Genomic DNA, 25,334 nt, shown 5'->3' with positions numbered 1-25,334 from the left:
AGGAACCAGGGACCACGTTTTTGTGTGTGACCTTGATCAAGTTACTTAACTTCTATGCCTCTGTTTTCCTCTCTGTAAAACGGGTGATAACACTTACCGGCCTCGCAAGAGTGTTGTGAGCATTAACAGGGCAATATTTTAAAAGCATTTTAAAAATGAAAATTGCTATGTAAGTGCCAAGTGGTGTTATGATTTTAAGTGACACATTCCTAACTCTCATAAAGGATCTGCACTCACTCCCTCTTCTTGTAGCAACAGTGGGACAAGAGCTAGGCCGCAATTTTCCTACATGAGGATAACATTGTGTCACAATTTAAACAAAGGGATAATTTATGCAGCCAACTTCTTTAAAATCCAAGAAAATTTTGGGTTCCACGATGTAGATTTGCTATCAGGGTACCTCTCTTCCCCGACTTCAGTATGGCTTTTCTGACATATAGTTTGTGCCCTTCCTGTGTTCCTGAATGTTGACTTGGAGGGGCAGCTACTTGGCGTGACATGCTAGTCTAATCTCCAGCCATGCACCCAATCAGTCTCTCTAATGAGGCTGCCAATTAGTGTCAATCATGATGCATACTCTTGTAAACTCGCAACTGGGGTCAGACCTTATTTCTTACAGGATACTAAACAGCTAACAGATGGTAATGATGGGTAATTCCAGTTACCAATGCCCTGCCCTGGGATAGAAAGTGAAAACCTCTGTATCAGAAAGTTTCTGTAATCAATTGTCCTTAGACATCCAGTTCCCTCAGACTTCAAATTTATAAAATAAATCATATTAGACCTACCTACCAGAAGTCTTGTAGTTCTTATCGAATGCATTTCAGTCTATAAAACTTTTCAAGAGAACTACTTTTGTCTAAACTTCACGGCCTGAGGATAGACACTCTCAATATGTATAGCTAATCCCATGCTCATCCCAGTGTAGTATTATATTAATGAATGTACAGTGATCTGAAGTGTTTCTATTTTTAGTTTAATTGATAAGCAACAAAACAATATACTCTTGATCTGACAACATTTTGATAGCATCTTTTCTGGTAACTCTTCATTCTGTTATCAAAGAAGAATGTGTGATAATTTGTGGGGATATGTTTTATCCCACTAGATTTTTACAGGAGTGATTTCCCTGTTCTATTTAGAGTACACCCTTGAGTAACAAGAATATCAGTAGTTGTCTGTCTAATCCTTAAATTCTGACTTCTCATGAAAATCTTTTCTTAATAGCAGCACTGTAATTTACATATTAAGATAAATTCTTTTTTGAAACCAGTGCCCGCATAGCCATGGTCTTGATCTCTAAACAACCAAAGCAACAAAATCTGAAACAGCTTTTAAAACTGATGATCTGAAACATTTAGTAGTGTAATTGTTCAGTACATAATACTACTACTAGCCCAACAGCCTTTACAAATAATTTTGTAGTAGACCACATGACAGTGCATATTTCCTACCAACAAAGAGGAAATCTATCACAGTAGAATTACTTGTGCCCTTGATTGTTTTTCATAAGTAAACTGCAGTACTGCAGGTAGGGCAAAAGTGCACAACACCTTGTCATCTGACTTAGCGAATGAAATTAATAGTGTGGAACAGAAATCAGGAAATACATAAAATAGCAGGAAAAAATAGGGCTTAAAATAGCAAATGGTATTATTGGTGGACTGCATGACTGAGGAAGTTGTAAAGAGATGGAGAATCTTCCACTGCTAGGACACCAGTTCAAATCAAGCCTCAGTGTGATAGGGATTGAAACTTGCTATTACCATCTAACTGCTGTATGGTAACCTAAATTGTTGAAATGTACGCAGGACCTCAGGCATGAATAGCCCCAGCCCCCCTTCCTTACCCCGCCCCCCCAAAATACTCTGTCACAATTAGCACCTGGTTGGTAACTCCAGGAGAGAGGTAGAGGCAGACTGAATGGGCATAAAGACTGAGCTACCCTCCCACCTCTTCTGTTACTTGGTGAACTTGTACTGCGCCTGACAGTGCTGTTTTTAAACTGAGCTGAATGATTTTACTGCCTAGCGTTCACTGTTTTTTTACAGAACAGCATTATGCTGAGCTTTATCATCTCTAAGATATTAGATCTGAGTCTTCGGGATTTCGTGTATCTGCCACTGAAGAGTTACACAGAAAAACAGATAATCAGAAAAAGAGAGATTTTTAAAAGAAGTTAATTGAATTTAAATTATTAAAGCATATCAATAAAATAAAAGTTAATTGAAAGTTTTTAAAGACTGTAATGCATTTATATATCCTTAGAAGAATTCAGCTGATGCATCCCAAAATTACTTTTTGGATAAAAATAGTATAATGTAAAATTCATTGAAATCTAATAGAGAAATTCACAACCCAATTCTTCATGAATGTTTAATACTTTGTGCTACAAAATGTAGAATATCTCTAGGCAAATAAATTCCTTTCTTTGATATGTCCAGTCAGTAAATATATGCAATATAAGCTGCAATTACCAAATGATCTCTTTGACGTCTAACATAATGATAACAAATGGTATCACTCACTTATAGTATCTAGGGCCTTTTATCCCTATGAATCCCAAAGCACTTTATGGGATAACAGTTCACCCCCCTTGAAAATGCAGTCATTTCTGGGGTGAAACTTGGCAACTGTTTAATGGTCCTCATCAACACCACACAACAGGTTAGGGCAGAACATTAAGATAACATCTCCAACTGATGTAGTGGAAGGTGATTTAAATAGTTAAAGGGCCCAGTCCTCCAGGGTGCTGTGGAGTATCTACTGTGGTTCTGCACATCCTAGACTCTCTAAAGGAGTAGCAGTTGCTTTGCAGGATCATACCCAAATCTGATAGTTGCCTCAAATGGAATGTGGCCAGGACAGCTGGATTAATGTCCATACTCATGTGGAAAGGAGCATGAGAATTTTAACAACTGCAAGGTCAAGAACTCAGATTTACTTCTCATCCAAAGAGCAGCATCTCCAACAGCAGAGGGCCTCCTGATTTCATACAGTTATTGTTTCTGAAAGAAGAGCACCTACTACTGAATCACCAACACCACTGCAACACCCAGGATTTTTTCTGACAGTCTCTGATCCTAGTAGAGGGAGGCAATATGGTCTGGTGAATAGGGCACATGGCTGGAAGGTAGGAAATTTCGGTTCCTTTCCTGGCTCTGCGCTTCACCTGCGATGTGACATTGGACTTCAGCTCTCCCGTTCTCAGTTTCCCTGTCTGTAAAAATGTACCTGCATTGATACTTACGTTCCCTTATGAAGTGCTTTGAGATCTACATGTGAAGAGTAGTAATAACAACCAGGTTTGAACCTATTAGGTTGTGGGAAGTGATGAGCTCATAACCTAAGATACTATATGGCAGTAGCAATAGGACTGAATGTTTAGAGAGTAAAAGCAAATTGCTCTTCAGTGTCTGGCTTTTTGGGCTGTTGCACAGACAATTCATGTGTCTTGGTATATCCCATTTGGGATCTTGCTAAAAATAGAAAATGACCACTGGCGCTCCCAAGTCAGTTTGTAGACAGACGGCTCTAATGCACATTTCCATTTCTTTTTGATTCCTGTAGGACCCCTTGCCTGACATTCACAAATTAAACACAACCTTGGTCGTATATTTCATCTGAGACACAGTTCATCTGCAGATAATGTATCCCCATTCATCTTTTGTACTGTTCTATTGTAAATGAGGTGAAGAAAAAATCTCAGAACTTACATTTCGCTTCAATTTACCTTCTTCCTGTAGACATGATGTAAAATACCAAAATAATGAAAGAAATTATAAAACCATCTGTTAGTCCAAGTTATTTGGCAAGCTTGGAATGGTTTAATTAATCTCCCCTCGCTCGGTAAAGATTCCTATGCTGTATTTATATTTCCCAAGGATTTAAAGTTTCTTGGGGCAGGGGGAGAGTTGGAAGCCCATGCTGTCACATAGGTGTGGCAGTTTGGCCAGTTAATCCACTATCTGTGCAGTCTCCTTCATACAACTAATGAAAGTGTTACATGCAAATTAGCTGTAGAGTAAGAGTGGTAATTGGCTGAGTCATAGGCGCCGACTCCGTTGGTGCTCCGGGGCTGGAGCACCCACAGGGAAAAATTAATGGGTGCTCTGCACCCACCGGCAGCCAAGCTCCACTCTCTGCCTCACCTCACCACCTCCTCCGCCTCCTCCCCTGAGCGTGCCATGTCCCCACTCCTCTGCCTACCTCCCAGCGCTTGCTGCCACCAAACAGCTGTAGCAAGCTCCGGGAGGGAGTGGGGAGGAGTGGGAACGTGGCAGGCTCAGGAGAGGAGGTGGGGCCAGGGCAGGGATTTGGGGAAGGGGTTGGAATGGGGGCGGGAGGAGGTGGGGCAGTCGGGGCGGGGCCAGGGGCAGAGGGGAGTCGAGCACCTACCGGCGCCAGTAGAAGTCAGTGCCTATGGGCTGAGTAACCCTTTGATATCACAGTGCTCTGGGACTTTTAGCGTGGTGTAGATATATGCCTTGCTGTAGCTGGACGCTGCACAGGTGTAGTTAGTACAGTCAAAATGGCTGAGAACTTAAAAATTGGACAGTCACAGACTGAGTATCCTAGAGATGATTGAACCTTGTGATATTCTAAACAAAAAGAGGTCTCAACCATGCTTGTAGCTGTTTGAATATGTCATCCTAGGCTTCAGAGTGACAATCCTTGAATTTGAGAGAGATGTATATATATTACACACAGAAACCCATGTTAAAAGAGTATTATTAAAGTTAAGTCATGCACTCAGAAATAAGATTGTATATGCAACCTTCATTCTTTCCCCTTGAGCTTTTAAATGCATGATCGCATACTGTTTTTTCCACAGGAGCCCTGCTTCATTAGGTGCACAGGATGGAGGGTGCTCACTCAATGAGTAGCTGTTCAATATTTTGTTTTCTCATTGTTCAATGTGTGACCCTAGCAATTGTTTACTGGACCCTGTTCAAACTCTGCTCTGAAGACAGAATTATTAATTTCTCCAGGTTTTTCTTATGGCGCTTATCACTGTAATATCGAGTGCTTCACAAACATTAATCAATTGAGAGGTAATGTGATCCTTCTGTAAGGATCAGCAGGAGTTGAACCAGGCCAGTAGGGCTACCAAGCAGCTGAATCCCCATGTTGCTGCTTGACAGCAGCTGTAACCTGGCCACTCGCTGCAACTCATAGTCTACAGAGGTTCAATGCCATGACAAGGTTCACCTCGAGTGATCTGACTGACAGTGGTCTTAGCAAGCCCTGATTGTCTCCTTGTCCCTATAGAAGCCCAGGGGGCATGCCAGGAAGAATCCAGGCAAAAGGCAGATCCCTAGCTACCTGCCATGACCACTCTGCTTCTCTGTTCCTGAACGCCTGGTACTGACCTTGGCTCTGACTTGGATTTTGACTCCTAGTTGACCCCCTGGAAACTCAAAATGAACCTTGATATGTGGTATTGACCATCAGCCTGATTCCTGACACTGGCTCTGACCCTAGCTTCAGTTCTGGGATCTCAAGCTCCTGCCACTAGTCCTGCCTACCTGTGCCCAGAATCCTAACACCTTGGATGTATAAATAGGAATATTGAGTAGGAGCAAGGAGATTATATTACCTCTGTATTTGACACTGGTTGACCACTACTGGAATACTCTGTCCAGTTCTGGTGTCCACAGTTCAAGAAGGATGCTGATAAATTGGAAAGTGTTCAGAGAGGAGTACAAGAATGATTAAAGGATTGGAAAACATGCCTTATAGTGATAGACTTCAGGCTCTCAATCTGTTTAATTTAACAAAGATAAGGTTACTTGATCACAGTCTGTAAGTACGTACTTTTGGATCAAAACTTTGCTAATGGGCTCTTAAGTCTAGCCGACAAAGGTATTACAAGATCCTATGGCTGGAAGTTGATCCTAGACAAATTCAGACAAGAAATAAGGTGGAAAGTTTTAACAGTCAGGGTAATTAATTTTACAACGGATTTTTGTTAGATTCACTAGTAATTTTGAAATCAAGATTGGATGTTTTGCTAAGAATATGCACTAATTCAATCAAAAATTAATTCATGGAAATCCTATGGCCTGTGTTATGCAGGAGATCAGATTAAATGATCTATGAATAGTCCAAAAAAAAACCCTTGTGAGATTAGGAAGTGGTTCTAGCCCCATTTTGTGATGGGGGCCTGAGACACAGAAATTAAGGCCAAAAGTTTCCACTAATTTTGGGGGCCCAATTTGAGACTCCTAGGACTTGATTTTTCAGAGTATTTGGCCTTAAATGTCATTTGATATATTCAAAATACAGCTCCCATTGACTTACAGCTGTGAGTGCTCAACACTTCTACAAACCAGACCCTGAGGTCTCAAGTTGCGGACCCAGAAAATGAGAAACATACAATTAGTAACCACCTGTGAAAAGTTTAAGTGACTTGCCCAATGTCACATAGGAATCTCTGTCTGAGGCAAGATAGAATCTAATTCTCCAGGGCAGCATTCAACTGCCTTAACCATGAGACCCTCCTTTCCCTCCATACCTCATTCTCTACACACCTTCCATCTTCTGCTTCATTTGTCACAGGGACAACAGCCTCCTTTATACACAACCCTGGCACATTCCCAGAGCAGGTCCATCCTGTGCACTGAGTGAGGCAAGGGTCCTGTGAAAAAAATAGTATGTGAGCATGTAATTACAGATTGTATCATGTGTATACCCCAGGGGCCAGATTAAGATTACTCATTCAAACTTGATTCTGGCCTTTTTGAACAGCTGACGTGCTTAACTTTGCAACCTTAATAATGTTCTTTTTAATATAGTTTTTTCTGTGTAATTTCCTAGGTGTTTTAGAAAGCAAACTGGAAAAACAAAAATTCAATCATGTGGCATCATATTGATGCCCACATGAGTCATCATTGGGTTTGGCACCTTTAGACACACCGCACAGGCTTCTCCAATGCAACTGAGTAACTGATAGCAGTAGCAGGTTGTCATTCTTCATGAGGACCAACCCTAGAGGGGGCTGAGACATGCACTATGCCAGTGAATTTCACAGATATATGCTGACAGCAGAGGAATGGTGAGACTCAGGAATCTTGGGTCCTCCCCACACTTGTTCCTAGTCCCAGTTTCCTTGTCCAGCTGGTCCCAAACTCCCTCCTATAACTTGTCCCAGTTTATGTGGATTTTCACAGGGATAGCAAAAGGCACATCCCTGGCACACAGGCCACAGCTCCTGCCAATTTTTCAACATGTGCTCCAAAATGTTGGGGCTCTATAGCTTTTCAGTGCAAAGGTCAGCAGAATTTTTTAACATGAGCAAACCGTCATGTTTTTCCCTAAACTCATTCTCAGAAACAACAGAACCAATTTCACCAAAATTTTCCAAAGAAATTCAGCCTCAGGCAGACACCAAGCATGGAAAGTTTAGTCCAGATGATTAACATTTGGCAACATTATAAGCAACTGAAAACAGGGTCATATATTGGGAAGTGTCAGGCAACCTTAATAATAGGTCCTTTCTCAGTTCTGGTTATGCAAGTTTTTAAATTGGAATTATCCTTTAATTCCTTACTAACCAATGTAACTTAATTTTTCCTGTTTACCATGTTTTAACCCATTCTTGTTGGTAACTATAATCCTTCCATCTTCCCCTCTTAAAAAAAATGTCTGCAGTATAAAAAGGCCCTTGTGCTCTGACTTCAGAGAAGCAGCCCTGACTCCTGCTAAGCAATTTTCTCTAATTTTCTTAATTTCTCTTTTTAATTCTCCTTTTCCGATAGCTCTGGTTTACACCCGGGTGACAGTGTCACGAAAACAGGACCTGGAGGCCTTTCCGACATGAGACAAGTGCCAACCGTTGTGATCGAATGCGATGACGATAAAGAAAATGTGCCTCATGAATCTGACTATGAAGATTCTTCCTGCCTTTACTCAAGAGAGGAAGAGGATGACGAGGAAGATGAAGATGATGATAGCTCATTATTTACAAGTAAGACTCATCCTTCCCTCTCCCCTTTTATTGGTGTTGTTTTTTTTTTAATTTATCCTCAAAGCACAAGGAAATCACAAGCAAACTGGATATCTTGGGCTGGATTTTCTTGTCACTTCACTGACCTAAATTAGAATAAACTCCATTGACTACAACAGAGTAACAGCAGCATAAAATCAGTGATTGTGAGAGGACAATCAGGTGTTTTATACTTAATAAGTACAAAGTCATGTCAGAATATTTACATACAGGTTTTTTTTTAAAACGTGTCGGCGTCAAGTCAAGAAGGCAGTGGGAGTTTTACCAACAATTTAAATAGGATCAGAATGAGCCCAGTACTGAGCAGTTTTGAAACAATACTAAAGTAGGGCCAGGTCTGGAGATCTTGACTCAGGTTTTATTCAATCCTCGTTTAGGAAAAACTCCCATTTAAGTCAGTGTGAGTATTTTGCCCTGGAACTTTTGTCCAGGTAAGTATTGGATAAAAAACGAGGAAGGACTTCAGGATTCACTCCTAAATTATTGCTGGACATCTGCTCTTTATTTTAAATACCACCCTTAATGGACAAGGGGTAGTTTTTGAAATAGATCCTTCCAGCACTGACTGGCATTTCTGGTTTGTACCTCATACAGTGTGGATTATACACATAGAGAAAGCTCAGCATGTTCTCTAAGAACAAAATAACACAGGTACACTGTTTTTTGTTAGGATCAGTATCCACGGGGGTCAGGGCCAATTCTGCTCACATACTTACTGAACTCATTGAATACTTGAGTACTGTGGGCAGTATTTAGCTCTCTGTATGCTGTGCTTGCATTTTTCTTAATTTAGTCCTTACTGATTTAAAAATCAAGGGCCTGAATGTGACCTTGCTTACAGCACTCTTACACCAGTGTAACCCTGCTGACTTCTTTGGAGTCACTCCTGGATTACACCAGTCTAAATGAGTTCAGAATCAGACTCCAAAACCCTAAGCTACAATAAGAAGTGTAATTACTAGTAAAAACATGATCCTCATTCTCCACTACCCTGCACAATGTAGCGTAATTTACATCTGTACAAATGCTATCATCTCATTTGGTATCATTTTACTCCCACTCCACACGGTGCAAGACAGCGGAGAATCAGGCCCACAAATGACAACTCTACGTTAAATTTAAGACCTACGGTTGCGGGGTTAGCTGCATCTCTTCCCCCTTTCTGGTTGCTCTCTGAGTGCACCCCCCTCCAGTATTTGGCCTCTAGTCCATAGCTCTCTCTAGGTGAAATCTCACAATTCTTCCACTCTTTGACTAGAACGTGGGTCCGCTACCCTGTGTACAGCAACTGGATATCACCCTGAAGGTCTGAATGGGTTGCAAGCACCTGCATTTCCTCCCTTCAGGATCATGTGACCGACAATATTGACCAACAGCCTTCTTAAAACAAAGCATTTTTATTGAGCACTTAGAACAAAAAATTAAAGACACAAGATTTTAAAATAACGAACATCCTACTTGCATATTTAATGTCATCTAATCTTATGCTTCACTACAGGCTAAGTTAGATAGACTTTCCTCTTAAATGACAAGAACAGAACAGAGCCACCTCTCAAAGCCCTGATCCTCCTGTGTCTGTGAGACTCTCAGTCTGGTTCTCTCAGTTAGTGTGTCGACTGCCGCTGGGAGCATGCCTCGCAGCCTGTCAGTGGCACCAATTCAGATATTTCCTGGAAGGTGCAAATTCCGGTCCCTCTAGCCAACCCTCTGGCAAGGGACCCCATTCCAGTCTCTGTTCATGCCCGCCCTCCTCCTGCAGGAACCCCAGGTCTCCCTCAGCTGGTGAGCTTCCCTTTCTCCTACTGCATGAGCTGGTTCCGACAAAAGTCAAGTTGTCGGCAGACTCCCCTGCACCCTGCTGTATCTGAACAGACTTTGCATGTGCCAGTCACAATACCGATTGGGCTGGCCACCCCTCCGCAGCCAGGCCAAATCTGAGTAGTATTGAGTCGTATGCTCTGGACCGCGCCAGCAGCAGCCATACTGATTTAGAATGGGATCACTGCTTAAAAGGGGTCAGGCCATGGGCCCTGCGGCTCCACAACCTATGCAACTTTGAGCAAGTGCAAAAACCTTGGAGAGAGATGTTCATTCCCCTCCAGCCTTCCCCCCAGCCCCACCCTCCCCAAACTGGTGCCACTGTACCCCACACAGGCAGACTCGCACTTGCTCTTCTCGAGCTAGCACAGTAAAAATAGCAGTGTGGGTGTTGCAGAATGGGTGGCAGCTCAGGCTGGCCAGCCAAGCTCAGACCCAGAGGGACATGAGTAGTTAGCCCGAGCCGCCACTAGTGCCACAGCGCCACACTGCTATTTTTAGCATGCTAGCTCAAGCAGAGCTAGCACAAGGCTGTCTACCTGGGCTGGGAGAGACACTCCCAGCTGCAGGGTATACGCACCTATTCTGACTCTCACTGTTCAAGCTGGTCTGGGTGCTGCCCAAGGACAGCAGGCTTGACTCAGTAAGGATACATGCTCTGGCATTGTCTCTTCGTGAACCTTAAGTGTAAGCTGTGAGGTGACTATGAGAAAAGACCTCCTCCCTCTTTCTCTAGGTGGACAGGCCCAGCTACCCAGTCAGACGCTGAGGGTGAAATATCCATTCTGTTATATGGCACAGAAACCCCACGCTAGTGGCAGATCCAGATACAATATTAATCATTATTAAAAAACACCCCCACAATTGTTACATCTGCATCTTATTCTCTTTACCTGTTGGACCAAATTCTGTCCTTCACTGTAATGATATACAGTAACTCCTCACTTAAAGTCATCCCGGTTAACATTTTCATTATTAGGTCACTGATCTATTAGAAAACATACTCATTTAAAGTTGCGCAATGTTCTGTTATAAGATTGTTTGGCTCGCCCCACTCTGCCCACCTGACCGGCGCTCCTGCCAGAGAGCGGGGTCGGGAGCTCACCCGCTCCCCAGCTGGAATGCCGGGTGGGCAGAATGGGGCAAACCGCTGCACCCTGACCCCACTCCCCATCAGGAGGACTGGGTGGGTGGAGCAAGCCCCCGCACCCCAACCCCTCTACACCCCTGCCTCAACCAAGCCTCACAGTAATCATTGGTGAGTACAGTATTAAATTGTTTGTTTACAATTATTTAAAACTTATACTGTATATGTATATAATGTCTTTTGTCTGGCAAAAAATATTTCCCTGGAACCTAACTCCCCTATTTACATTAATTCTTATGGGGAAATTGGATTCACTTAACATCGTTTCACTTAAAGTAGCATTTTTCAGGAACATAACTACCAAGTTAAGTGAGGAGTTACTGTGAATTAAAAGTGACTCCACTGAAGCTAATAAACAGGTGTAAATCTAGAAAAAATTCGATCTAAGGCTACCCCTTAAAATTAGATTGACCTAGTTACATCACTCAGGGCTATGAAAAATGTCACACTCTGAGCGACATACTTAGGTCAATCTAACCCCCACTGTAGATGCAGCTTGATCAGTGGAATAATTATTTTGTCAATTTAGCTACTGCCTCTTGAGGTGGCGGTTTAATTACCTTGATGGAAAAACCCCTTCCGTCAATGTAAGAAGCATCTACACTACAGCACTGCAACAGTGCAGCTGCAGTGGCATAATTGTGCCACTGTAGTGTAGACTAGAATCTAACTTAGTTCACTCTGCTTATCCTCTCCTGACGGTTACCGCTTTGCCTGCTGTATGATATGGTACAATGTTGACATCCCCTTTGGCAAGACCTCTCTTTTCTTCCATAGGTTCTCTGGCAATGAAAATCTGCAGGCAGGATTCTTTAGCAATCAAACTTAGCAACAGGCCCTCCAAACGAGAGCTGGAGGAAAAGAACATCCTCCCAAAGCAGACGGATGAGGAGAGACTTGAACTGAGGCAGCAGATTGGAACAAAGCTAACAAGGTAAGATCCAAACACTTTTCTAATGTTTACCATCAAGCAATGGGTTGCTGGGAGAGTGGACTGCAAGATACAACTTTTATCCTTGGGCTATGGAGATTTTAAGGTCATCTATTCGCAATGCTCTACATGTGAGATGTCACCCAACAGGCTGAAGAAAACCAACAGCTCTAGGCTTTGCCTCTGCTTCAGTATAATTTCCCATACACAGCCCTATCTCACCCTCAGGGGTCCTTTGCTACAGAAAGGCCCATGGAAATGTGCTTTCTGCATTGATGCTCATTTTCTGCTTCCCAATGAAAAGGTGTAGCTTTGGGGACATTCTGGGCTGTAACATGTGGAACCTTCTTTATGTACTCTTTTGTGAAACCATTGGTGCTACTAAATGACTGACATGAAGCCCCCTCCTGACTGAGCAGCTAAATATATTCCTATCCAGCAACACTCCAATACCTATCACACACAACCTGATTTTGGGTCAGGCTTGGGCCGGGTTTCTCCTTTTGAAGACTCATTCATCTCTCTAATCTTATTCCTTTCCACTTGATTTTATATTTGCCATGATAGATGTGGGCTAGAGTAGAGAGGTGATTGATAAACATGAAGGGTAGAATTTATTACCTCTCTTCCTCTCAGCAATTAGTTGCATTCAGAATAGTTAGCATTCCTTGGCTATATATGTAAGATGTTGGAGTGCTTTCCTGTATACTTTTTACCTATGCTTTCTATGTTAAATCTAATACTCCAACTAGCCTGTGGGGTCTGGCAGCAGTATTATGCAGGAGTAGGCAGTAATAATGCTTTATGAACTAAAATTTTCAACTCTACAGCTTGCTTAGTAGCTTGGCTTAGTGTATTTGCACAAAAAAATCCAAATTGATAGTGAGCTAAAAATAGAAGTGTCAGGAAGAAAAGGAGAAGCGTGTATCTATATGCAACATCTGCTTTATCACATACAGTACTCGGGAGTTTCCCTCAGTGAACCCTGTGTTATTGGTACAGGTCAGATTATTTCTACCGGGTGACTCTTAACTTGCATATAGGAACATAGGATTCCATGTTGAATCTGACCAAGGCTCACCTAATTCAGTGTCCTGTTTCTGACAGTGGTCCACACCAAATGCTTCAGAGAAAGGTACATGAAACCTTGCAATAAGCAGCTGTAAAATTATTTGCCTCCCCACATTAGGTATCCTTATAATCCCTATTAGTTAGAGATTCTCTTAAACCCTGAAGTATGTGGTTTAATATCTCTCCAGAATGTATATTAATCATTACAACTTTGAATAAGCTGCTTTTATATATAATGTCCAATCACTTTTTGAATGTTGCTATGTTTTTGGCCTCAACAACATCCTATGGCCATGAGTTCCACAGATTAATCACATGCTGTGTGAAAAAATATTTCCTTTTATTGGTTTGGAATTTGCCACCTTTCAATTTTAATGAATGTTGTCTTGTTGTGTCATCAGACAGGGAGAATAGATGCTTCTAATGTACCTTCTCTATATCATTCATTATTTATATACTTGTCCCATGTCCCCTCTTACTCATCTCCTTTGTAAGGTAAACAATTCCAGTCTTTTCAATCTCTTTATGCCCCTAATCATTTTTTACACCTTTCTCTGAAATCCCTCTAATTCTGCCATATTTTGGTTGTGATGAGTGAGCAATACTGTGAGCAGTATTCCAGACGAAGCTGCACCATTGAATTATATCATATTTTCCATATTATTCTCCATCCTACTCCTTATTCATCATAACGTCTTTTTTGACTGCAGGTGCACACTGAGTTGAGGTCTTCAATGAGATGTCCAGAGTGGCACCCAGATCCTTTTTCTTAGTTGATACAGTTAATTTAGAACCCTGTAAGGTATCTGAGGGATTTAATTTTTCCCTCCCCAATGTGCATTACTTTGCGTTTGTTGATATTCAACTTCATTTGCCATCATGTTGCCCATTCACCTAGATTGGTTAGGCCCTTCTGAAGTTTTACACTCCTCTCTGGACTTCTCTAATGTAAATAACTTTGTGTCATCTGCAACTTTTGCCACCTCATTGCTCATTCCCCTTTCCAGATGATTAATACATATATTAAACAACACTGCTCCAACTGATTTAATGTCCCTGTGGGAACAAGGTGTTTCTGCAGTTTGATTGTCAACTGAGTAAACCAATTTTGACAATAACTGGAGCATTTCTTAGTTAGGCCTCATGTTCTCACAATATCACTGCCTTTTTCTCCAGTGCACTCATCTTGCTATTTGTGCTCCTTTACTGTCGGAGGTACGAAACTGGATATTGTCTTCTGATGTAGCCATGGGTTAGAGAGTGAAAATCCTAAAAGTTTAGAATGATAAAATATCTGAGCTGAGAAAAATACAGGACCTGATTCATCACTGCATTACTCCAGTTTTATACCAGTGTAACTTCATTGAAGTTAATGGAATCACAATAGGAATAACATAGTGGTGAATCAGGCTCTGTGACAATTGGAATTTAGAGTTTTGCATCTCCCTCTGCTGAGTAGAGTTAGAAGTAGAATTAAGAAACTTTGGGAGAAAAATACTTCCTTAGCCAGGCTGCAAATACAATAGGTCACAAATGCTGCAAAACTAGACAGGGTTACAGGTCTCGGCATTAAAAACCTAGAATGTGTCTCATGTCTAAATACAAAATATCAGAGTATACATACAGGCTATCTATGGCTAGCCTGTAGGCTGATAGATATATTTATTTGGATGGAAATGTCTCGAATTTGGTGTGCAAAAATGTGCCATTTCCATGGCTTGCAGAATAATTTTCAGAAAACTCAAGTCGATTTTTTTTCTGTTGTGTAAATAACATTTCAAAACCTCATTATTGCATCCATCCTTTGTTGTCACATAATGATCCAAATCGCAAGCAAAATTAAAGGCGTACAGGATTTATAGTCCTTGGGGAAGAACTGAGATGCAGACTATGATTGCAGTTGGTAAGTTTAATAATATTTCTGAGGAATTTGTACCATTCCAGCAATGGGTCCCAAAGGTTTGAAATAACCAGCCAATTAAATTACATACATTATTTGCAGAAGAAATATAAAATACAGAATAAAATCTTTTGCAGATAGTTACCATTGTCAGCAATGAACGGGATCAATTTGTTTTCACTAGAACGCTGATTAGGACACTTCAGTATTTATGTGCATTCTTCTCTATGCTTAGTTAAGGAGAGAACATTAGCTGCAGTATTTGGAAGATCAGAAATTAGATCTAAAAAGAGAGTGTTATTTAAAAAAGAAGCTTATGGGCAGGCATGCTAAGATTTCGATCTTTGACCTACTGCACAGGGCCACATTCATCCCTGTGTAATTCCACTGACTCAGAAGTGTCTGTTCATATTGTATTTAAATCTCAAATTGTTCTCAGAAAATGCTTATGACTCTATTATTGTGTCTGCCAACTCATAGCCAGATACCACAGCACATTTAATAAATCAAAGTTCACCAGCTGAACCAGTTCTAGCCTGATTTGCACCCCGGTGATGCCGCAGCAGTAAATAGGGCTGCTGAGCATATTCCACAGCAGAATTTGGCCTACAGTAGGCTCTTTGAATCTTAGCATCAGCACAATGCAACGCAGGAGCTTCACGGTCCATAATAGCAACAGTCAACATGTTTGTAGCGCTTCGCACAAGTAGTAAGTATCGTTATCCCCATTTTACAGATCAAGAAACTGAGGTTCAGAGAAGTAAAGTGGCTTACCCAAGACCACAAAATGAGTCTGTGACAAAGCAGGAAGAAAACCCAGGTCTCTGGAATCCCAGTCACATGCATTGGCCATGGGACCATGCGCTAATACCCATCAGTTCAGAAGCAGCAATGCCAGCAAATGGCTATATGGAATCCTCCCTGTGGCCAAATTAGAAGGAGCTGTTCCGATATGTTGGTTTCTAGTAGTGAAACAAGATACTGTCCTTCAGTTTGTAACACTCATGAGATGCGGGTAGGAGTTGAACTCTGTAGACCAGTTCCTCGGCTGCTGTACATCATCGTATTTCCATTGACTCCCATGGAGCTATGCTGGATTACACCAGTTGAGGATGGGGCACTTTAAACAAATCTTTTTTTAAAACTGTGTATTTCAAAGTTTGTGTTTGGAAACTTCTTTATTAGGTATGCTCACCTGCTCACCTACACCTCCTATTGTTTATGTTTTCTGGTGCCTCCTCAACCCCCCGGCTGCACAATAAGGCAGAGGTGTGCAATGTAAGTGACATTAGGCCGGAATATGGTAATTTAAGCAAAATTGGGACCTTACAGTTGTCACAGTTACTGGTGGAACTGCACCTCTGGCCCCTCCTGGTTTCTTTGAGTGCACCCCCGCTCAGCTCTCAGGCCTCTAGCCATTACACCATGATCCAGATGGAGTCACACCACAACATCCTCTTTGCTGTTCCAAAAGTCCCGTGTTAAGATAGATCAATACGGGATAATCTACTAACCCAGTATACCATAACTTCCCCTTCCCGACCAGCTCACATACAATGTTAATGAAATGGTTACATCTCCGTATGCATAACATCATTACATATCAGCTCTTTCTGTCACAACATCATCCTCAGAATACTGGTGTTGCAGCCCTGTGTGGTATATGCAAATGTTGCCCACAGAAGGGCAGGCCAGAGGAGTGCCACACCATCTTCCAGACAATGTGCATATGCTCTAGGCATTTTGGCCAGGTGCCCGTTAGGCCTGCAGGGAGCAGACGTAAATTGCCCTCCCTTCTGCAGCAATACTCGGAGCGTGTACTGTGCCCCTGCAACACACTGTTATTTGCAAAGCTATGTCTAAGCATTGCCATGCTCAAAATGTCCTTTGAAACCCATCCAGAGTAGCACAGGGGAACCATGACTCCCATCCTGTCTCCATCCACACATTTAAGAATTAAAAGGATTCAGTTAAAAAACAAACAAACAAAGGAGTCTCTTTCCAACACATATGCATTCTTTTTTGTGATCTGCCCCCTATCCTCACATATCTGAGTAAGGGGCACCTAGATAGTGTGTTGAGATCTGCAATGCAAATAAGGCTACGGCTGCACTGGCCCTTTACAGCCCTGCAACTTTCTCGCTCGGGGGTGTGAAAAAACTTTGAAGTTTCGAGTGTAGCCAGGCCCTAATACAGTGTTAACCAGCACATACTTCAGTAACATGCTCCGCAGAAAGGCGTAAGAGGATAGTGCTCTGCACTATATTTTGTTCTATATTTCTAAATTTATTCATTCTGCAACACACTGTCTATACCACCGCCACTGGAAAATCTGATTTCAGGCAATGCAGATAATACACTGCATGTATCACAAGACAAATATGATGTATGAGAGTAGTCTATTGAAACGCATTCCGCATAATATATCAATAAAAACAGGTGTGACACAATACAATCCCACAGATTATTAAAAAATAAGAATGAAGTATTTGTGGTTTGGCAGTATTGTGGTAAAAATCACACGTCAAATCTGTTATTGAGTAGCGGACTTGACAGATGGTGGTCTCCCACAGTTTTATTGGGGAAGATAATCTCTTCTGAACACTCTCCTTACCTATGCTTTGTCTGCCTTGACTGTGCTGAAAAACATTGCCTAGGAACAGATAATTCTGCTTATCCATGGAATTCCCGTGGAAGTAAAAGATCACCATACAATTCTGAAATGTCACGTATCTGTTGTGGGATTTTACGACCTATTCAAATCAAGTTCTGATTGCCTACATGTGTGAGGGAGTGTGTGTGCACACACAGGGGAGAAAGAGGGAAGAGCGGACAGATGAAATGGAGTGAAGAGGAAAGAGAACTGGGCTGGCAGGGAAAAGGTGGAGGGGAAATTATGTCATCAGTTCAGATATGATTTGACCATAAGGCTGGCAGAAATATCATAAGTATTAAAGAACTGTAAATCTGCAGTGTTTGCAGAACAGCAAGCACCATGGCTATTTGGATAGTCAAGTCGTCTTCAGATAATTTGACTTGTCTGAAATTTGCTTCAATGTTAATTGTAATGCAATAAAAGACAATCAAATTATTTAAGTCAGCTGCATTTTTCAGGTTGACAGATCCTTATAGAGGATGATGTGTTCAGAGGAGATGTTATTATCCCATTGGCAGAGACAGTACTTCTTGGTAGAAAGCTGTCCAAAAGAATTTATTTTTAACAATAAAATTTGGCAAATATTTCTATAAGGGACCATGGCATCATTCATGCCTGTAAAAGTAGACCAGCAATTGTTGAACATGCCATTCAGAGGATGGCTTGCTGGCACCTTCAGTAACATCATGCCTTCCGTAGTCCATGCCATGGTGTTGACAGATGCAGCAAGGACTGTAACTGTGACCTCTATTCCTAACACAACATTAGTTATACTGATCGACCAATTCTCACATGAGCAGGTTTTTCGTTTCAGGTTCTAAATCTGAACTTTGAGAGACAAAGTCAGTTGGTTGTAATGTGGAGAAAATGCTAACTATCCCTCTGAATCACTACCATGGCCACACACACATTATTCAGTGATAGAGTAATTGCAGTTGTACTGTACTACATGTCTTCACCAACCAACCCATGAATTGCTCAATGTTTTTAAATGCACAAAGGCTCTTTAAAAGGCCTGCAGGAAACAGCCAAAAGAGATCATTTTTGTTTACTGAAAGTTTTCTGCTATGAGGACAGAGACAGCTTTTTGAAATGATTTATTATTTAACCAATCCCACTTAGGGTACGCAGACTTTATTCAGCCACAGACTGGCTGCAAGGTAGCCCCTGCCAATCGTGACTGAATGATTGTTCTGGACCCAGTTCTCAGGATTTTCATTCTCTCACTATCTCAGAATCTTTTAGGGATAGCCAGGCAGTGATTCTGGGCTTTGCTCAAAGATTTTATTTTAGTTCTTTAATGTGAAATCATTTCTTCCTAATTACCTCTGAGGTCTGCAATTCTACCATTCATCGTTAGGCTTCAGTAATGAGAGAAAAACATTCCCCAAGGCAACAACTCATCCTTAATGGCAGCAGAGTGTTTGGAGCTTGCCTCCTCACATTTTGCATGTTAAGGAAAAACTACGTGGAAAATAGAATTGTGTTAAACAAGCTCCTCTAAATCCTGGATTCAGGGGGAGAGTCCAGCAGAACTAGATGTCTGAGTGTTGTCTGGTGAAGAAAAGCTGAAGAGAGCTGAGCCCGTGTTTTGGTGATGATGGTTAATCAGAGTATAACAGAGAGTGTCTTTGCTCCTGACATCTTGCCCCATAGAAACTGCCTACACTCCCACTAGCTATACATTCAGAGTGCCATTTATTTTGAGTTCCCACCAATATCAGAAGAGTCCCTGTGCAACAGTCTGTTTACAGTATCTTCTGTGCTTTTGACCCTCTCATCAGGACTTGAGGGCTTAACTAGCCCTCCCTGTCCTCCCCCCATCCCCCTTCCTTCCTGTGCCTTTTTATCAGATTTGGGATGATGGGCTCATTGGCTCTCTATCCCCAACAGCCTGATTATCTAATTACCTCAGTCATCTTTCCCTGGGAAACTAATTGGCATCTAAAGGTTATGTCTACACAACTAAAATCCATGTGTCAAGGTTCCTCCCCCACTCTGAACTCTAGGGTACAGATGTGGGGACCTGCATGAAAAACCTCCTAAGCTTATCTTTACCAGCTTAGGTCAAAACTTCCCCAAGGTACAAAATATTCCACCCGTCGTCCTTGGATTGGCCGCTGCTACCACCACCAAACTAATACTGATTACTGGGGAAGAGCTGTTTGGACGCGTCTTTCCCCCCAAAATACTTCCCAAAACCTTGCACCCCACTTCCTGGACAAGGTTTGGTAAAAAGCCTCACCAATTTGCCTAGGTGACTACAGACCCAGACCCTTGGATCTTAAGAACAATGAACAATCCTCCCAACACTTGCACCCCCCCTTTCCTGGGAAATGTTGGATAAAAAGCCTCACCAATTTGCATAGGTGACCACAGACCCAAACCCTTGGATCTGAGAACAATGAAAAAGCATTCAGTTTTCTTACAAGAAGACTTTTAATAAAAATAGAAGTAAATAGAAATAAAGAAATCCCCCCTGTAAAATCAGGATGGTAGATATCTTACAGGGTAATTAGATTCAAAAACATAGAGAACCCCTCTAGGCAAAACCTTAAGTTACAAAAAAGATACACAGACGAAATAGTTATTCTATTCAGCACAATTCTTTTCTCAGCCATTTAAAGAAATCATAATCTAACACATACCTAGCTAGATTACTTACTAAAAGTTCTAAGACTCCATTCCTGGTCTATCCCCGGCAGAAACCAGCATATAGACAGACACACAGACCCTTTGTTTCTCTCCTTCTCCCCAGCTTTTGAAAGTATCTTGTCTCCTCATTGGTCATTTTGGTCAGGTGCCAGCGAGGTTACCTTTAGCTTCTTAACCCTTTACAGGCGAGAGGAGCTTTCCCCTGGCCAGGAGGGATTTCAAAGGGGTTTACCCTTCCCTTTATATTTATGACACCATGGCTGACTGCAGGTCTGTTTCTGAGCCCAGAAGGTTACACAGCAATGAAACATCCCTGCAGCCCAAGCCCTGCGAGCCCAAGTCAGATGGCTCGGGCCAGCTGTCAGTTTTTCTTTGCTGTGTAGATGTATCGTTAAGTGATGAGGGTGCAGGCTCATCTGTTCACTCCCTGCATCCAAGATCAATGGCATTTTTTCTTCCTGTCAGAGCTTGATGAAGGAAACCATACTTTTCTAGACACCCCAGGGCTATTACTGCTATTATCATCAGGTGGGATGCTGTCAGAGAGTTATTGTGAGAGGCAAGATAATGGCAAACTGAGCTGAGTAATCATTGCACCTGTGAGGCCAAACCCTGCCTCTCTGAAATCCGTGTGAGCTTGGTTGGGTTGAAAGGAAGGATGACCTTTTGCAATTAAGGAACTGGACTGGGTCTCCGGAGATGAGGGTTCAGTTCCTGGGCCTGGCACAAACTTTCTGTGTGACCTTGGGCAAGTCATTTAGAGTTAGATTTGTAAAGGAATTTTGGTGTCTAAATATGCAGATAAGTGTCTAGTGGGAATTTCAAAAGCGTCTAGGTGCCTAACGCCCATACATTTCAACGCCGAGGTGCTTTTGGAAATTCTAGATGCCTATCTCCATCTTTAGATGCCTAAATACCTTTAAAAATCTGGCCCTTGGCATACTGAGGTACTTCACCAAGGTACTGAGTCCCCTAACTCCCACTGAAATCAGTGGCAGTTAGGTGTCTAAATACCTTTGTGAATCCCACCTTTAGTCTCTCAGTGCCTTGGTTCCCTATCTGTAAAATGGGATTCTAATTTGTCCATGTAGATTTTAAGGTTTTGGGACAGTGACTGTCTTACTATTCATTTTCCGTACTAAGCAAAATGGAGCCATGAACTCGGGGTTGGGGCTGTAGGTGTCACTGTAATGCAAATAAAAATAGGATTGTTCCCTATATCAGGAATGAGGTTCCCCTTTTAAAGCAGAGGTCCAACCCCTTACACATTGTAGGAATCAATACATTAATAATTTGTTCAATTTTTTTAAGAGTTAGACTTCTTAATATATTAGGCTCCTAAGGGGCCAATCCAGACCAGAAAGGATATGGAGCAGGCCAGGAAGAGGGAAGGGGTCATGTCCAGTGTCACCACAGAATGCACTGATTCAGCACATCCCCTCATCAGGCTCCCTCATCTGCAAACTAAAGCTCCCCACCTCAACTAGAACTTTGAGAATTGGTAGCAGATGCATCATCCTCTGCCCTCCACCCTCCAAACAGGGAAACCTCCACCCCAGGATAAAATTTATACCTCCCTGTGCCAGTTTCAGCAAATCGAGTCCAGTGGATGCCATGTGTGTGAGAGCAGACTTGTATGAGTGGAGGTATATACTAGCTGACTGCAGTCTGTCCTTTTGGCAGACATGACTGTGTCAAAGCCTGACTTCTCAATGTGTCAAGATTATTTATTTTTGTTATTTTAAATGATGAGACTAAAGGGATGCTCTTGTCTTAATCATAGACAACTGTGACTTGAAAGTGTAATTTCAGGACAAAATTTCCTCAAAGGCATCAGTGTGGTCACTCGTTAAATGGAAAGTATTTGTGTTGCATTAAAGATTTGTATTTCAGTCAGAGGTGCTACCAGTCATGGAACAAGTCTATTATTCCTATGCCTCTCAGTACCCCTGCTGTCTGCTGTGACAGACGCAGTACACATCACACTACATTCTCATTGTGGTGCATGTTTTTCCAGTCCTTTCTTTGTGGAAACCAAATTAGTGAATACAACTGGGTTACCAGTTCCACCCCCACACCGTTTATTTTTATACAAACCTAGGTATATTTGCCCAAATACAGGCCTGAGACATGTTCTTACCACTGCAGAGACTAAAAAACTTTGTCTACTTAACTTTCCTCTGCAATTTCAATGGGATGGGATGTCCTTTGTTTCCTACTCTAAATTGTTGTGTGGTGGTAGAGTTAGTTGTTACACAGCTAACAGTTTCTACCCAGAGACAGCTGCATTTCAGCATTGGGTGAAATCATTCCTGATATGTCTAGGGTGACCAGATGGCCCGACTTTATAGGGACAGTCCTGATTTTTGGGTCTTTTTCTTATATAGGCTCCTATTACCCACCACCCACTGTTCAGACAGCAAACGTGAAAAATCAGGTCACCCTAGATATGTATAATATAATGTGAGCTTGCAGTAGGAATAATAAAAAAGTCTTTATATCACTGCTATAAATAGGAGAACCACGAAGAATCCAGAGGTTTTTACTTGGCTAAAGAATGATGTATTTAAATAAAAAATTGAGACATAGTCTGGAACTAAAACAAGGAAATGGCTGTTTACAAATTTATTGCCTTAGATCTAAAACAAGAAAATAGCTTTTTCCCTGTTATACTGAATGCTGACAAATATAGGACAGCTGCACTAAGAACCAGGTCATAAATTTCCACCTTGAAAAATCTCATCATACATCTTTCGTTTTGTGTCTGCTGATTGTAGGGAGTTAATCATAAGAACAATTGTTGTATGGATTGGATGACCTTGTAAATTCTGTAAAGGAAACAAATCAGAAAGCAATGCAAGTAGATAAAGGAAGCGGACTGACAGGAATAAATTTCATTTGTATAGACTGATGATTGTAAGATGAAGAAATTGCTTTTTTGGTCAAAGAATTTAACTTCTCTTAGTTTTTCCTTTTTTCTCAACATGTTATGGCCTGATTGACAATTGATGTGTGGTTTCAGAGTAGCAGCCGTGTTAGTCTGTATTCGCAAAAAGAAAAGGAGGACTTGTGGCACCTTAGAGACTAACCAATTTATTTGAGCATAAGCTTTCGTGAGCTACAGCTCACTTCATCGGATGCATCCGGTGAAGCGAGCTGTAACTCACGAAAGCTTATGCTCAAATAAATTAATTGATGTGTGTTAACTCCCATAAAGCAGTCAACATGCAAGGCCAATTCTTTAGCCAGCCTTTAAATAGGCATGGACATGTTCATGAGCACAAGCTGGATTTTTGGACTTGTAACAATCCAGTTTGCATGCATGATCACCTATTTGTGTGTATAAACATGATAATTTCATGTGCAAGTTGATGTATGTGAATAATTAAAAGTAACTTTTTAAACATTTGGCCTGTATTCGGGCTGTGGTAAGTATTGCTTCATGACCTTCACATTACAATTTAAGGGAATTAAATGATTTTTGGATAGTCAGATCAGTTTCAAGAAAACTACCATATCTACCATTATGTATGATACAATTATACAAGCTTGAAATATTACACATTCTTCCTGAAAGACTGTGGAGAACCTCAAGGGTCACTTTAAGGTCAAGAGAGATGTGTTTTATTTGCATGCCTAGTCACAACTACTTATTTTACAGGAAAACATGGCTAAGAGGTATGCTCACATCTCAGTGCACTGGGATTTATGGTCGCAGCTCACACCATATGTGGAGATTAAAATATACCCCCCTAGACTATGCATCTTGATATGTGGAATTATAAAGCACATTAATAATGCTAATTAATAGAAACATGCTTTGGTCCACAGTGAAGAGAATGGTTTCAGAGTAGCAGCCATGTTAGTCTGTGTTAGCAAAAAGAAAAGGAGTGCTTGTGGCACCTTAGAGACTAACACATGCATCCAATGAAGTGAGCTGTAGCTCACGAAAGCTCATGCTCAAATAAATTTGTTAGTCTCTAAGGTGCCACAAGTCCTTCTTTTCTTTTAGTGAGGAGAATGAGTGCTGTACCAAATCTCAGTGTCCTTTAAATCCATAGCTGCAATACTTGCTGCAAATATTGGGCTCACAATGGAGATTTCTAATAATCTGCAACATAGCAGACTACAGGGAAACCACATATTTATGTGGCACACCCAGTTAATTAAGTAACCTAGCATCTTTGATAACCCAACTCTTAACTGAGATCACTGAATTTCATGGACAGTGATGCCAGCGATGAATTCTATATCATAGGAATAGGCATTCAGGATGTTACTTTTACCCTAAGAGTGGATGTGTTTAGAATAGTTTTGGAACAGTGATCCAAAAAAATACCTATATTCTTCAGTCTGTCTCTTCTTTTGTTACGGTAATAAAAGTGGACACTGTCTGTTTATTTCTTCTTGCTGACAACTGTCAGGATTAAAAACTAGCCCTGAAAATTTGGAAATCCTAGTCCAGTATGATAGGGGTTGGAGGGCAGGAGCAGTGTGCTGGTGTTTCTGTAATCATGCTGCATGCATTCTTAATTGGGCTGTTGGTGATAAAAGTATTTGGAGAGATTCTGGATTTCTTGGTCTCCTGGCCTACAAAGGGCAAGGTGCTCCACCAATCAGCAGGGTTGTGCATCACTCAGCAATGACATCTCAGCTTTTTAAGGAGCAGCATTGGCTGGTTCCAAAGGCTATCCTCTCCAGGCCTCCTCCACCAAAAGGATAGTGGCTGGCAGGGCCTTGTGCAAGGGGCCGAATTTACCTGTGTAAAGCAGGTAGATTATTATCCAGGGGTCATCAAAGAAGCAGAAAGCCCCTCACCTCTCTCAGAATAGTAAGAGATTATACTAATATTTTTACCCTCTAAAAATATATATATACTGGGGCTCTGTCATGACTTAATGTAATATGAGAGCAGGGAAGAGACTCTACAGCAATGGACGGTTCTGGCTTTGCCTCTAGAAGCCACAACAGAGTAACTGCTAAGCCTTTTGAAAAGGTATGGCATGCATTTGTTCCCCCTTCTTCTGTTTCTCCCCTTCCACTTTATTTTGACTTATTTGTACTGCAGTAGTCCTTAGGAACCCCAGTAACGGACCAGAACCCCTTGTGCTAGGCACTGAACAAACACAAAAAAGATGGTCCCTACCC

General features: G+C 41.6%; 1 protein-coding gene across 8 annotated transcripts in view; it reads left to right on the top strand.

Moving 5' to 3' along the window:
* The window catches only part of PHACTR1 (phosphatase and actin regulator 1), a 459,498-nt gene that overhangs the window by 357,994 nt on the left and 76,170 nt on the right, over positions 1–25,334 (top strand). For all 8 annotated transcript variants that reach the window (XM_073332014.1, XM_073332016.1, XM_073332013.1 and 5 more), the window contains 2 exons: positions 7,761–7,969; positions 11,751–11,907. In XM_073332014.1, coding sequence (XP_073188115.1) covers positions 7,761–7,969; positions 11,751–11,907 — 366 coding nt within the window. The remainder of the gene's footprint in view (positions 1–7,760; positions 7,970–11,750; positions 11,908–25,334) is intronic.

This window comes from Lepidochelys kempii, chromosome 2, assembly GCF_965140265.1.
Source record: "Lepidochelys kempii isolate rLepKem1 chromosome 2, rLepKem1.hap2, whole genome shotgun sequence".
In the NCBI taxonomy this organism is placed as follows: Eukaryota; Metazoa; Chordata; order Testudines; family Cheloniidae; genus Lepidochelys; species Lepidochelys kempii.
Note: the sequence above shows the minus strand (reverse complement) of the source record. Positions and strands in the feature narration are given on the sequence as shown.